The 15,032-nt window shown below is 33.3% G+C and overlaps 1 protein-coding gene across 7 annotated transcripts in view; it reads right to left on the minus strand.

The window, feature by feature from the left end:
* EPHA7 (EPH receptor A7) overlaps positions 1 to 15,032 on the minus strand; it is a 178,400-nt gene that overhangs the window by 112,087 nt on the left and 51,281 nt on the right. For all 7 annotated transcript variants that reach the window (XM_019030179.3, XM_055389592.2, XM_019030180.4 and 4 more), the window contains exons 4-5: positions 5,371 to 5,526; positions 3,829 to 4,164 (exon numbers count right to left, since the gene is read on the minus strand). In XM_019030179.3, coding sequence (XP_018885724.1) covers positions 3,829 to 4,164; positions 5,371 to 5,526 — 492 coding nt within the window. The remainder of the gene's footprint in view (positions 1 to 3,828; positions 4,165 to 5,370; positions 5,527 to 15,032) is intronic.

Below are 15,032 nucleotides of genomic sequence, written 5' to 3' on the forward strand. Positions count from 1 at the left end.
ACACAGAAGGGAACAACACACACTGGGGCCTACTGTGGGGTGGAGGGTGGCCAGAGGGAGAGGATTAGCAAAAATAACAAATGGGCAGTAGGCTTAATACCTGGGTGATGAAATAATCTATACAACTAATTCCCATGACACAAGTTTGCCTACGTAACAAACCTGCACATGTACCACTGAACTTAACATAAAAGGTTAAAAAAGGCATTTTTTAAAGAGAACTTTTAAATATAAGGAAGAATAAGGGTCATAATGTCATAAATTAAATGCATATGTTTTCCCCCTACTTCTATATTTTAAAAAATATCTCCATTGTACGTAACTTGATCTTTGTGACTTCAGCCTTAATAGGTCAATATAATTACTAACAAAACAACAAGAACAAAAATGTATGGTTCAGCCAGCTTGTGTATGGCATGTTCATGATAAGTAAATATTAAAAGTATATAAATATGAATATTAAAATATGCTTTTCAATACAAATCTATCTTAAAGCTAAGGTTTACATAAGAACCTCTATCATAAGATAATTGATAACTAGATAACAGTTATATTTTTTACAGGCCAAACAAAATTAATTTCTCCCTCTTCCAATGTTGTAATACGTTAACTGCCAATTCTGCACTCACATTATTTTCCCTCATGCTTCTGCAGATAAAGAAATTGGTCCATTTTGCCTTGACAGGTTCCCAAAGAGTTACATAAAAAGAGGACTAATTGGCATTCATTTTGCTATTCACTGCATTAGCATTTTTATAGCAATGTATGAGTTTAGTTTCCTCTAATATCATCTCACTTAACACGATAATACAGGAAGGTAGATATTATTTTATCCCCATTTTTTTTTTTCATGAGGGACTTTAGTGATTGACCCAAAATGTATATACCTCATAGTGGTAGACCAGAAACTAGAACTCAGGGCCCTTGATACCAATGGCCCTATTCTTCCTGTGAGCAAAGGATATTCAATACACTTCTACTCACACAAATACTGGTAAAGGGTCTTGTGCTCCAAACTCAAAACTTAACAGAAAAGGAACTACAAAGTACACACACTACCTTTCAAGCACTGGCTGATTATTTGTTATCCTGACTCTCTAAGCTTTCCCAGAAACATGAAATTCTCTTAATAAACCCTTTTATGCTAGGCATCAGTGGATTGCTGAGGAGGAAGATAACCAACCAGAAATATAGACTTAAATTCATTGTTGAAGTGATTTCAGCATAAACTAGGTTGGAAATGATGCTGTTTGTTTAGTGGAGAATGATAATTTCAAGGGTTTTACAAGGTTCCTTGGATAGTTTTGAACTCAGACAAAGTTTCAAATCACCCCCCTTTAGGAAGAGCAAAAATATGGTAATGGAGAGAACTGAGTATACTCACACAAAAGAACAATAATCACTAACACATTCCAAATTTCCTCTGTTAGAAAAAGTTAACTGTAAATTCATGAGTTTTAGCATTTGAGATGTAGTCAGACTAGGCAATCATGAATTAGTATTTTAATACAAAACTGCAAACCTAGTTTTTTAACCTTTATTTATGTTTATGTTATTTAATAAATGTATAGGTTTTTTTAAATCATTTTTTCTTTTCATTGAGGTATAATTTAAATACCATAAAATGTACTCATTTTAATAAACGACTAAGTATTTTTAGTATATTTACAGGGTTGTTGTACAATCATCACAATATATTTATTGTACATTTAAATCAACCTCCTCCACAAATAAAGCAAAAAAAAAAAAAAAAAACCCTCCAGCCAACCTAGTTTGTTCTTAACCAGAAGGGAATCAACATCCAAAGCCATTTTACATAACATCTGCGAAATATTTGATTCCAGAAACTTACAGAAATTTGATAATATATTTAGCCTGTATAGTATTAACTTGAGAAATCAAACAATAGACATTTTAGGAACATGAAAGGACATCCCCAAAGTGGCCAATTTGGCAAACACTATTTCTGGTATCAGTTCAGCATCTCCTGGTTATATTCAAAAATAAAAATGTCACTTCTTGATATTAGCAGGAATAAAAGAATGTCATTCTAACTTAGTAGAACCAAGTTTATATTAATGCTTCCAAAAGATAGCTCTTATGTCAAAATCATAAACCTAAAAACGTTTCAAATCCACTCACTGCAAAGTTATGACAACAAATTTATATATATAAAACAACACAAGTGGAACTATCTTATGACAACAGCATTTTAAAATAAATAGGATAAATATTGCTAATAAAAGAGGTAAGTCCAAAGTAAAATAGGTAAGTGCAGGTAATTAGCTAAATCAGTTATTTTTTGTCTAATTATTAAAGATTTACATTTCTATGTTTTACCTCCCGATATCTGCTCTTATAAATAGGAGATCTGATTCAAACAGCCTTTGAAATAAGCATCAGAATGAAACCTTTAGAATAAAAACCCACTAATTTGTTAAAAAATGGTAAGCCTGAGATCATACACATAGTTTTCATTATGTAGATATAATCTAAATAGGTAACAGTTGGTTAAAATTAGCATGGAAATGAAGAATAGATTAGTCTGTGCCCAGGAATTTGGGATAATACTGGTTGCTTTTAGACAGCCAGCCAAAGACCAAGAGGACCTTGTTATTAGCTTGTTACATTATTCACACAACACACTACTCTAGTAAAGGCCCGATTTTAATATTGTTGATAACGTAGCACTTTGTTGCATTTACTACATAGCATCTATCTTCAGCAATAAGAATTTTTCAAAAGACTGAGAAAGCCCCTAATTTCTGAGATTTCCTTCAGCAGTAAGATTTTTCTGAAGGTTTAGAAAGTCTCCAATTTGTATTTTCCAAAACATACCTAACCACAACAAAGAATAACTTAAGGAGGGCATTTCAAGTGCCAGTAAGAAAATAAGTGTAAACTACCTTTAGGCTAAGCTACAAGTGCACTATTATCATGGTTATGCCATTTCTTCTGAAATCCTCATGAAATCTGCCATTTATTCGAATATAAAAATGCAAATTAATATGATCACAAATCTACTGATGAACTTACATGAACCTCATGTATATTAAAATGCAGACTCGTCATATATTACAAAGATCATAGTCTATGTAGTAAAAAATTGGGTAACATTATGTGAGACAATGAAGCCAACTCTTTCATTATTCCTAATTATCATGTAGTTTATGATCATGAGCATACCAAAACAAAAAGGTAAAAGTGTGAATACATCCTTTACTTCATTTTGACCAATATTTTCACTCCCCTCCTCTAGATCTTTCAGTGGAGTTATTTGTTTTATAGCAGTCTTAAGGGTTTACAATTTTATCTCCTTTTTTTTTTTTTTTTCCGGAGACAAGAGTCTTAGTCTGTCACCCATGCTGGAGTGCAGTGGCACAATCTCGGCTCACTGCAACTTCTGCCTCCCAGGTTCAAGTGATTCTCCTGCCTCAGCCTCTCAAGTAACTGGGACTACAGGTGTGCACCACCATGCCCGGATAATTCTTGTATTTTTAGTAGAGATGGGGTTTCTTGTTGCCTAGGCTGGTCTCGAACTGCTGACCTTGTGATCTGCCCGCCTCGGCCTCCCAAAATGCTGGGATTACAGGTGTGAGCCACCGTGCCTGGCCAATTTTATCTCCTTTTATTTTTCCTGCCAGATCTCTGAAGATGTTAATGAGTACACTAATGGTGTAACAAGCAACAGGAAAAGTTAAAGCTGTAAATAATCAACAAGCTGGAAGAATCAAGCTCTGTGTAGAGAAACTAACTAAATATTCAAGTAAGACACCTCATTTAGGTAGTCACATTATTTCATTCAGTGAAGATAAACACAAAACATACCTGCTTGACCAGTGGTGATACTGACAGCAGCAAAGAGCCTCTGGGATCGGCTTAAGTCAGAAACTCCATTTACAGCTTCAACTTCAAAAGTATAATTAGCGTGGGCTAGCAGGTCCATGACAGTGACATAGTTATCCTCTAATCCAGTCTGCTGGGGCATGTATCCAATGTTACTCCCACAGGGAACACATTCGCCCTGCTCCCAACTGCACCGCTTACACAATATTCTGTAGGTCACATCGTTTCTTCCCCCATTGTCTGCAGGAGGACTCCATTCCAAACTTACTGTGGTTTGGTTGATGTTGAAAATGAGGTTCTGTGGTGCAGATGGAGGCCCTTGGGAAACCAAGAATAAATAAGTAAATAAGCAAAAATAGAAAAAAAACCATACAAACAAAAAGAACAAAAGGATCTGTGTGGGGCATTAAGCTAGTGGCTCAATTACCAAAGAGAAAATGAGTTGAAATGCTTTCTTTCACATAAACATGTCATTACCTTTACTAGAGAAGCTGTATAAAAGCCTCCTTGAATTCACTTGGCAAGAGGCTTTATTTATTTTCCTTTTAATACGTCAAAATGAAAACAGGATAACAACTGTCTTTGTACTTCTGCCACAGTCTTTAACTATTTTTCTTCCAAGCAATTAAAACAGTACAGTTAATGCACCTAAAAAAAACAGCTGTGCAGTAGTTTAAAAATAGTTCTCCTTTTAACCACATAACAGGGAATACATTTATTCATTTTAATGTACTCAAGAATGATTTATAGCAATGTCTGAGATTGGCTGTGGATTTGGATCTCTCAAACATTCATTAATTGAAGAACCAAGATGTGAGATTTGCTCTTTTAGTGAGACCTGCTCTATTTAGTAATGGAATTTTAATTCAGAAACCATTACTTTTTAATAACATTTAATATCCATGCAAGACCCTAATAACTTTTTTTTTTTTTGAGACGAGGTTTCATTCTTATTGTCCAAGCTGGAGTGTAGTGGCACAATCTCGGCTCACTGCAACCTCCGCCTCCCAGGTTCAAGTGATTCTCCTGCTTCAGTCTTCCGAGTAGCTGGGATTACAGGTGGGCGCCACCACTCCCAGCTAATTCTTGTATTTTTGGTAGAGACGGGGTTTCACCATGTTGGCCAGGCCAGTCTCGAACTCCTGACCTCAGGTGATTATGATCCACCCGCCTTGGCCTCCCAAAGTGCTGGGATTACAGGCATGAGCCACCGTGCCTGACCGGCCCTAATAACTTTTAATTTTACTTATGATTCTTATGAGATACATGTGAAAAATATTATTAAAATGCATCTTAATTTTGCAGACATGGAAATAACACCAAAGCTGATGTAAGATATATTTATATTACTAAACCTATCTGCTTATGAAAGAAAATTTTCTTATCTTAATATTTTAAAATAATTTTAATATTTAAGTATAATTAGGAATGTATCACAAATTCAATATCTATTTCATTGATGTCACAACAGTACAAATGAGTGGAATGGATTGGAAAGTCCTTTACTTTCATAATACAACTCACTTGTGCATGCAACGTACGGTGGGTCAGATGGAGCCCTGTAATACCCATCTTCACATTCACATCTGGAGGAGCCTTCTTTATCAGAAAAACTGTGAGTTGGACAACGAGAGCACTGAAGATCTTGAGAGGAAGACTTGTAGAACCCACGGCCACAGGCTGGGTATGCAAAAGAAAGCAAACATTGAGACATGAGAGCAAATCGATCTTTAAAGAAAAATTGTATTATTTAGCAAGGAATCAAATATTAAATTTGATGTATGTAAAACAAGCTCTTTATGATAAAATATTCATTTTAGGGTATTTCACTAGCCAAATGTTATGATAGTTCATCTTAAAACAAAATAATACAAACAAAATCATACAGCAAACTTGCACCTGCAGTTGGCACCAGGCCAAAGTCTGGAGCAGAAAACTGAATACAGGCATAATTTATTTAGCCAAAACCTTAGAACATTTAATTCCGATATATAATTCAAATTTAACTTGGATTTCAACATAATTAACAGTTTGTTGGTCTGCATTAGAACACTTCAAGTTATGTTTTCTTAATATAATATAGCTTTAAACTAACTTTTGACATGTTGATTTGGTTCATGTTGAAAAACATTAATGTAACTTTAATTACCAGACTAGAAGTAAATAACTATGTAAAATTTTTCACCTGGAAATGATAGAAATATATTTTCCCAAATTTTCAGGAAACTCCAAGATAGAATTTCAACCAATTTAAGTTATAAGGCAGGCTGGTTTCCACTAAGTGAACTTCTTTGTTACTAAAAATAATGAAATCCTATGAATAGGAGATGGCTGCACCACCAGAAACAAGGGGAAAGCCATCAACGGCAAGCAGATTATAGCCCTGTTTGTCCTCTACTGAGAGAGGGTTAGGGTGCAATCACACTAACATAGCAACTGTTCTCAGCAACGAACAGAGATGGACAGCGAGCATTTCTGCCACCTCCTAATGAAGTTGCTCTTATTCATTTAGATTCTGTAATTAAATCCAGTAACAGTGTACCATTTAATATCACTGGACATTTCATATATTTATATTTATCTTCAATGAAAATTTAGCAAGTTATTTTTACACTATTTCAATAATTTTTATTAATATAATATATTATATATCGAAGAAATTCAATCTATTCTTCACATTTATTAAATAAATATCTACTTAAATTTCAGTAACCTTCATATTTAGCTAAAAGAAAATCATATCTGTAAAGAAAAGTTAGTGAAAATTTAACATAAATAAAAATTTAGCATTTAATTTATTGGCTGAAAGTTCATTTAATATTCTCCACTTGCGTATTATGCAAAAAATTAACCACATTTTTCACTCTGCGGGGCATGGAAAGCAGGAGCAATCCTAAAGTACTGAGATGTCATAGTTTCCAGAAAACAGTTGAGTCATACCTTAACTTCTGTTCAAATGCTGAATTTTAATGCACAATTTTGATATATTTGGGAGCTCAAAATAATTTAGGGGGCATCAAGAAAGTAGATTTATATTAACAAGATAGGTATTTTATATAATTTAAAGACTCAATTTAAAGGTATGTTATGTTGTGAATATAGATCCATCGATCAATAGATGATAGATAGAGAGATAGATAGATAGATAGATAGATAGATAGATAGATAGATAGATAGATAGATAGATGATAGATAGATAGATAGATAGAGATAGACAGATAGATTTATACCGGGCTACAACCATCTCATTGTAAATTTATGACCCACTACTGCCCTCAGAAGCCAGTTGGCTATGTTGTCTTTAGTTGGCTTCTCAATTAATACAAGAGGAAAGCAGTTACAAAAACATTAAGCAAAGATGCATAATGCATCTTCACTTGTTTTCAATAGCAATTATTACAAATATAAGGCATAGAGAGAACAATGATACTGATTACTAAATATTATAACAAAAATATACAACCTTAAAATGTTTCTAAATATATGATCTTGTCACATTAAAAAATATGGTTACCAGAAAGGATAAAGGGTTTAGCTTAGGGATGGAAATTCTTCTTTTTTAAAATATTCATTGTATCTTGCTTTATGTATTATTTGTAATTCAAAGATCAGAGACAACATTCCATAAAACAGAGAAGGCAGTGCTTTACTCACAACTCGCTGTCTGAGACTTTAAGGCCTGGAGAAGTAAAACAAACAACCAAAGTAGACATACAGACAAATAAGAGGTGTGTGCTGACAAGTTTTTGATGACATCGTGTGTATGTTTACTGTTTTACAGGGCAAGGAGGTTATGGGGGGACAATGGCAACATGATTTAACATTTCCAAAATGATGTTTACTAGTGGAATTCCTCAGAATTCTCATTCTCCCATTGCAAATAAAAGCCTCTAAATAAAGGCTGATTCCCCTTTTTCCACAAATGAGGTGCATTCCTTGCTCAACTTACATGATTTCAAGAATCTATATGATACTAATGCAGAGAAATTTCAAACTCTTATCACTTAACTTTCAAATTATGTTGAATTTTGTTACCCTTTTAACAGATGGGAAAACAGATTTAAAGCAAAAGTAACCTGAGTTATTCAAATAATTCTGTTTGTCTAGGATAAAACTGGATTTAAAACACAGGACTACTGACACTCAGCCTTATGCTATTCTACCATCATCATTTACTGTTGAAAGAGTCAAAGTTTGACACTTACGTAATGGGACTCAAGGGCTTTAGCTACCCTAAAACTTAATTTTCAATGGATCCTTATTTTTATTATACATTTTTACTAATTGAAAGCTATTACTTTAACTTAGAAAGCTATGAAATAATATCCCAACATACCTTAAGAAGAGATATTAAACAGATATTGTCAATTTCACTATGAATTTTGACACTGATGATACCTGCACAATTATGGAATATATGTATGACTATCATTAAATAGATAAAGGCAATACCGGAAAAATGTGATCATAAAAGTCTTAACATTTTTTCTTTGAAGTTATATTCTGTCTCAGTTCAGTTAATATTGAAAATAATAAGTTGAAGCAAGCCAGTTTTCATTTGATCTCAAAGGAAACTACCAATTTAGAGTTATTAAAAGTAAGTACAAAAGTGCTGGAGCAATGGTGTTAAGAGTAAAGCCAAGAACATGCAAAAACAAAAGCAGTACCTCTTATGATAACAGTGATCTACTGGGTGGGAAAAGCTTGGGAAAGCAGTAACAGATGCTCTTAACATTAGAAATTGTGATAAGATATCTACACGAAATACCTAGAGTTAAATACTCAATGAGATAAAGCAGGGTAAAGTGGCATATCTGAGAGATACACACATACAGGAAAGTTAGACTAGCTCACCAACTACTCCCAGAAAAGCTACATGGAAATCCAGGCAATTTCTCCTCTCTCTAAATGCAGCTGGTTTTCTGGAAACTACTAGTAGAAAGTCTTCAGAGGTAAATGCCTTCTGAAACCTTAGAGATAAATTCCCTTCATACATAATTATGAAGTATACAACATTCTAGGAATTGTGCAACAGCAGTTTTACAAATTTTTCCTCTGCTTTATTTCTCAATCTGTTCAATAGCACATGAACTCAAAGCAAACTTTAATTGATATAGCATGTGCCCTTTGATATAGTATGTACCCTATGGATAAAGTTAGTGACATTAAGAAATATAGCATTGTAACTTTGTGTCTTTTGATGCTTTTGCTTTTCTAACTGAACATTCACTATATTGATAAAAATTAGGGGTATGTATAAAAATTGTTTTAAATATTTAATTACTTTTGTAAAAATAATATTTTACCTCTTATTTTAATAACAGTATTTTTCCATGATACCATGAAGGCCTAGGATTGATTCTTTTGACTGTTCTTTTAGTCCTTAGGGCCTTAATGAATAAAATAAGCTCATTATCCTAGAGTTAAAACCTGTAATCTTGTCAGATTTCATATGTTAAGCAAGTTTTTGCTTAGTCTGTTCTTTAAATGCAAAACCACCAAAGAAAAAGGAAATCTAGGAGATACATGAAACTTCTATATACCAGAGTAATAGTATTATTTACTGCAATATATCTACTAAATTATATTATAACACATTAAATCATAAGATCTGCTATATTACTGTTATGAAATAAATGTAGTTTATTGTATTTAATCTCAACTATTTAAATAATATATTGTCCCACAAAATTGATTTAAATATTTTTAATTTAAAATTTTTAACAAAGAACATGAAAGGCAATCAGGTTTCCCATTTATAAATTATTTAAGAATAAAAAAGCACCAAAATTCTGAAATCAAATATATTTAAATATACAAGAGAGTTGATACCAAAACCTTCTATGCTGATTCTCCATTAAATTCTCCTAACAATCACATATTCCATAGTTGTCTTCAATAGATGTTTTGTTTAAGCAATGGGATGCCAGGCCACTGAGACTATACTTGCATTATGCAGTCAGTGGACCAGTCAGGGTACTGGTATAACAACTGTAAATGAACAATCCTAAAGGCCATCCAAAAGCCATACATTCCCATGCCTCTTTAGCTTAAGCAATTAGGTAGAAATGGAATGTATCTTCTTCCTGAATGAGGGCACAGATACCCATACTTGGTCCAGTTTTTTAGGTTTATGACCTATAAGTGCATGCTTGGGAGAAATCTTACCTGATTATATTTCTAAGGATCCTCCTTTTGACAATCTTGTTGCTAGAAAATCCACCTACTTCTAGAGTTCTTTTACAGCCAAAAAAAGATTTCCTGATCCTTAATGGACTGATTTTTTGGAACTCTTAAGCACCAACTTTTATCTCAGACACACTTCACACCATCCTGAATATTAAGGCACCGATAATCCATATCTTGCTTGGCTATCCTCCATGGCTGCACATTAGGAAGGCTTTGATAGGACACTAATGTCTTGACTCTATCCATATAATTAAATCATTATTAGGGCCTAGACATTTCTATATTTTTAAAAAATTGTATAGGTGTTCAGAACCAACATCCTGGAGGTTCCAGGTATTTTCTTGGACTATCAAAGTCTCTAAAGAATACATGATAATAAAATATCTCCCCTATAACACTGAGGAGGTAAAATTAGATATTATCAATAATTTTTAAAAAGTGCAAAAATTAAAATCCATCCATAAGCCAATCAAAAATAGGCAAGGAATCTGAATTGATGTTTCTCCATGAAAGCTTTACAAATGAGTAATAAACACATAAAAAATGATGTGCCAAAGGCTACTGAGCACTTAAAAAGATGTTCAACATCATTAGCCATTAGGAAAATGCAGATCAAAACCACACATCTACTAGGATGGCTATAACCAAAAAGATAACAAGTGTTGGTGAAAATATGGAGGAATTAGAACTCTCCTACACTGCTTGTGGGAATGCAAAATGGTGCAGCCACTTTCAAAAAGACTACCAGTTCCTCAAAAGAATAAACATTGTTACTACATGACCCAAGTAGTATATTCTACTCCTAGGTATATACTCAAGATAAATGAAAACATACATGCACACAAAAACCTGTACATTAATGTTCATAGTGGAATTATTTATAATAGCCAAAAAGTGGAAACAACCTAATGTCCATCAACTACTGAATGAATTGAAACAATGGAATATAATCCACCAATTAAAAGGAGTTAAATAGAGACACATAAAACAACATGGATGAATCTTTAAAACACGCTACATAAGAGAATCCAATCATAAAAGACTACATATTGTATGATTCAATTTACATAAAATATCCTAAATAGGCAAATCTATAGATGTAGAAAATAGATTACCAGTTTTCAGGGGATGGGGTAGTAAGCAAAAATGGCATTTGACTGTTCATAGATATAAGGCTTATATTTGGGGTAATTACAATGTTCTAAAAATGATTTGCAGTGACAGTTGTACAACTCTGTGACTATAACAAAAATCCATATATTATACACTTTAATGGGGGAATTGTATGATATGTGAATTATATCTTAATAAAGCTCTCATTATAAAATCCATCAGGGCCGGGCACGGTGGCTCATGCCTGTAATCCCAGCACTTTGGGAGGCCAAGGCAGGTAGATCACCTGAGGTCAGGAGTTTGAGACCACCCTGGCCAACATGACGAAATCCTGTCTCTACTAAAAATACAAACATTAGCCAGGCGTGGTGGCAGGCACCTGTAACCCCAGCTACTGGGGAGGCTGAAGCAGGAGAATCACTTGAACCCGGGAGGTGAAGGCTGCAGTGAGCCGAGATGGTGCCACTGCACTCCATCCAGCGTGGGGCTTAGGCGACAGGAGCGAAACTCCATCTCAAAAAAAAAAAAAAAAAAAAAAAATTCATCAATAATGTACCTTCAAATCTGAACACTTAAATAGGCAAACATTAAGAAAAAATAGTAAATTTTATTTGCTTATATTAGTTTATTTTTCTAACATATATACTCTATATGCATCAAATTTTATAAAGTTGCATTTAGGTAAAAGAAATTACCTATGTACAACTACTGTGTACTCACAAAAATTAAAAACTAAAAAAAGAAATTACCTATGGATTACTTTAAAAACTATTAGAAATCTATTATCAAGGTATTCTTTTAACCTATTTGTTAATTTAGTATGTATTTTTGGAGTTTCATAAATAATAGCTTATCTTTTATGTGAGGAGTAATAATTTTATCACTTAAAAAACAGTCTTACCAAAACCAAGCTTATATTTAGAGGAGATTTTTGATACATTTTATACAAATATTTGTGACTGAATTTCTGAATAGATATTAAACATTTTTATTTTTCATCCACATTACTTTGCCAGATGAGGTCTGGTTTCCTTCTCCCATCTCTCCACTTCTCTCCCATGAGCTAAAGGAATACAACTTGACTCAGCTTCCTCAGGTCTTACTCCATTTCCAGATCTGTGATTTTAAGCACAATTGAACATTTTCTGAAGGAATTATGTATGTCTGTGTGTAAAATATAAGGCTTTGCAGATGTTTCTGTCCACAGTTATGCAGCTGTAAAGAGTTTATTAATTATGAACTGTAAGTAGATTGTTCTGTAATTGAAACTTTCTGGGCTTTAACATTATTGTAAAATCTACATACAAACGTAGTTAAGAATTCTAATGAATGCTGTTATTTTATTTATTGCAGATGAATATTTATCTTAATTCAGGCAAAGCCAGTCTGTTTCCATAGGAGCTTTCAAATATTTGTGTCATATTAATATCTATGTTTCTATAAGGCAAAGGAGAAAGCACAGCTTATAGAAATAGTACTCCCACTGCTCAAAGAACTGACCTCATCTGGGATGGACAGATCCAGAATCTGTGTTTTAATCCTATTGACTGTGCGTCAGTGGGAATAATTACAAAAGTCTGCCTAAAATACAGACCTCCTGTCACTAATATGCTATGATTTTTCACGTTGAGAATGAACAGCGGGCAGGGAGGATAAAAACAACATGATGTAATGAGTACATTATGGTTTGTGGAACACCATCCCTATCACCCTGGAACTAACATGCAGGAGTTTAGAAAAGATAGCATGCAGAATATAAAGTTTTTCATAATAGGTACTTAAGTGCTCGATGATAACATGGGGATTTTTAAAACTAACAAGAAAAACTCATTTCAAGGCATTTTACGTGTGTGTTTGTTATTAATTTGTGTTATTTAATTATTTGATGTTTTATTAATACCATATAGTGGAAAAGAAAAACATGTAAAATAAGAAGCTTTAAAAAGTTTCGTTTCTAAAGTTTAGAATGTAAAATGAAATAAAACAAAGCATTATGTGAACACATCTTTACTTAAATTTTCAGCTTAGAATATGTTAAGAATCTGGTTGAGGTCTGGAGTTATGACTCTTAATTTCATCAAATGATCACTATAATTCTGATGTTATTACCCAAATGATAAAAAAGAGAAAAAAAAGTCAAGTTAGAATATTCTAGGATTATTTTTGTCTTGTTATGTATTCTACTTTATAAATACGAGCCTATGTTGAAGAGGTAATATGATACAATGAAAGAGATTCAGATTTTAATTCAAAGGATCTATGTTCAAATCCACTCCACCATTTACTAGCATACAATTGGGGCAAAGCCACTTCACATTAGGCTTCTACTTCCTTATTTCCTTGTTAACTCTAACGTGCTACAGACATAGTAGTTTTTTTTTATATTTCTATCTGCAAATGATTGTTTATAACAATAACACAGTAATGAAATGTCTAGCTGCTAAACTACCTTCCAATTGTTTTCATTGAAATGCTGTCTTTAAAAAATGTATGTTTCTACCATCATCAGCCTAACCGCCCCTACAAATATACCATATAGAAACATACAGTACACCCACTTAGTCTTTCAGAGATGCCTTAGCAAGCAACAGTGTTAAAAAACAGGTTCTACAAGGGCTGTCCTGCATCCGCACGGCACCCCTGATGGTGTCTGATTCTTGTCAGAGATCCATCTGCCAACCGGTTTACCTCTAGCTTTCACCGTGCCATTGTTGCTGAACCTTGTCTGTGTTTCCGAAGATGTGCACATTCATTTTGGTTCATGCAGGTAAGTATCCAGAAATAGAATTTTTAAGTCATGTAAATTATTAAAAAGAATCAACTTGTGCAAAAAAGGAAAGATTCAAAATAAAATGCAAACCCTTCTGGATGTCACTCAATAATGCCCTCATAGGTTTACTCTGAGAGTTCACCCTATAGATTAAAAAAAATGAACTATGAAATCTCACGATCTAGTAGCTGGACAGGAAAAGCAGTAAAATAAAGTACTTTTAGTTCTAATTCAAGTCTGTGACAAAACAGTATTATTCTGGGGTTCCCATGGACTAAAAATACTTAAATTAGAGGAAGTTAGCTTAATAAACTCAAATATTATATTATTATTTGTAGGAACTTAAAAGTCTGGCTTATCTGTGACACAGCACTATTTTATTCTACTAAAAATCTTCTTTGAGGACATGTCTTTATGAACAAGAGGCAACAATTACGAGAGTTCTTACCCCACAATTAGTGTTTGGAAGATTTCAGACAGGAGGCACAATTTTCAATAGCATTTATGCCACTGCCAAGTTTATTTTCAAATTGTTCTCATATTTACTAAAGTATCATAAATTTTGCATATCAGGTTTATTATTCATTCTCATTATGAAAACCTACTGAGAAAGGTCAGAGAGTGTAGGCTCTATGTTAAAAAATATGAATGATAATTCCCCTTTTTAAGTAACATTACATTTGCTGTTACATAATTTTAACACATTTTTCAAAAGATAAAATTCATATTTTGAATGACAGACATTGTCAGTCTCACTATATAAGGTCTCACTTCAATGATCCTAAAGAGGTAGGATGGCTTGTTCTTTATATCAATTATAAGACTGTTAGAACACACACACAAAAAAAAATTATAAGACTGGCTGCTCTCCTAGTATGTATTCACTGTGTGGTCTTTACAAATTTGCTCAAGTTCTGGGTCCAGTTTACCCATACATAAAATAGAGAAAATAATAATAAGACTATCTTATAAGATTGTTATGAATTACAGTGCATAGTTCATGTGAAGAACTTAGTATGCTGCCTGGCATAGACTAAGCACTCAATAATTAGTTAACTACTGTGACTATTTTACAATGTCAATTTCCAAGCAAAGTTTTGATCCCACTGTAGTT

The sequence above is a fragment of the Gorilla gorilla genome, chromosome 5, assembly GCF_029281585.2.
Source record: "Gorilla gorilla gorilla isolate KB3781 chromosome 5, NHGRI_mGorGor1-v2.1_pri, whole genome shotgun sequence".
Taxonomy (NCBI): Eukaryota; Metazoa; Chordata; class Mammalia; order Primates; family Hominidae; genus Gorilla; species Gorilla gorilla.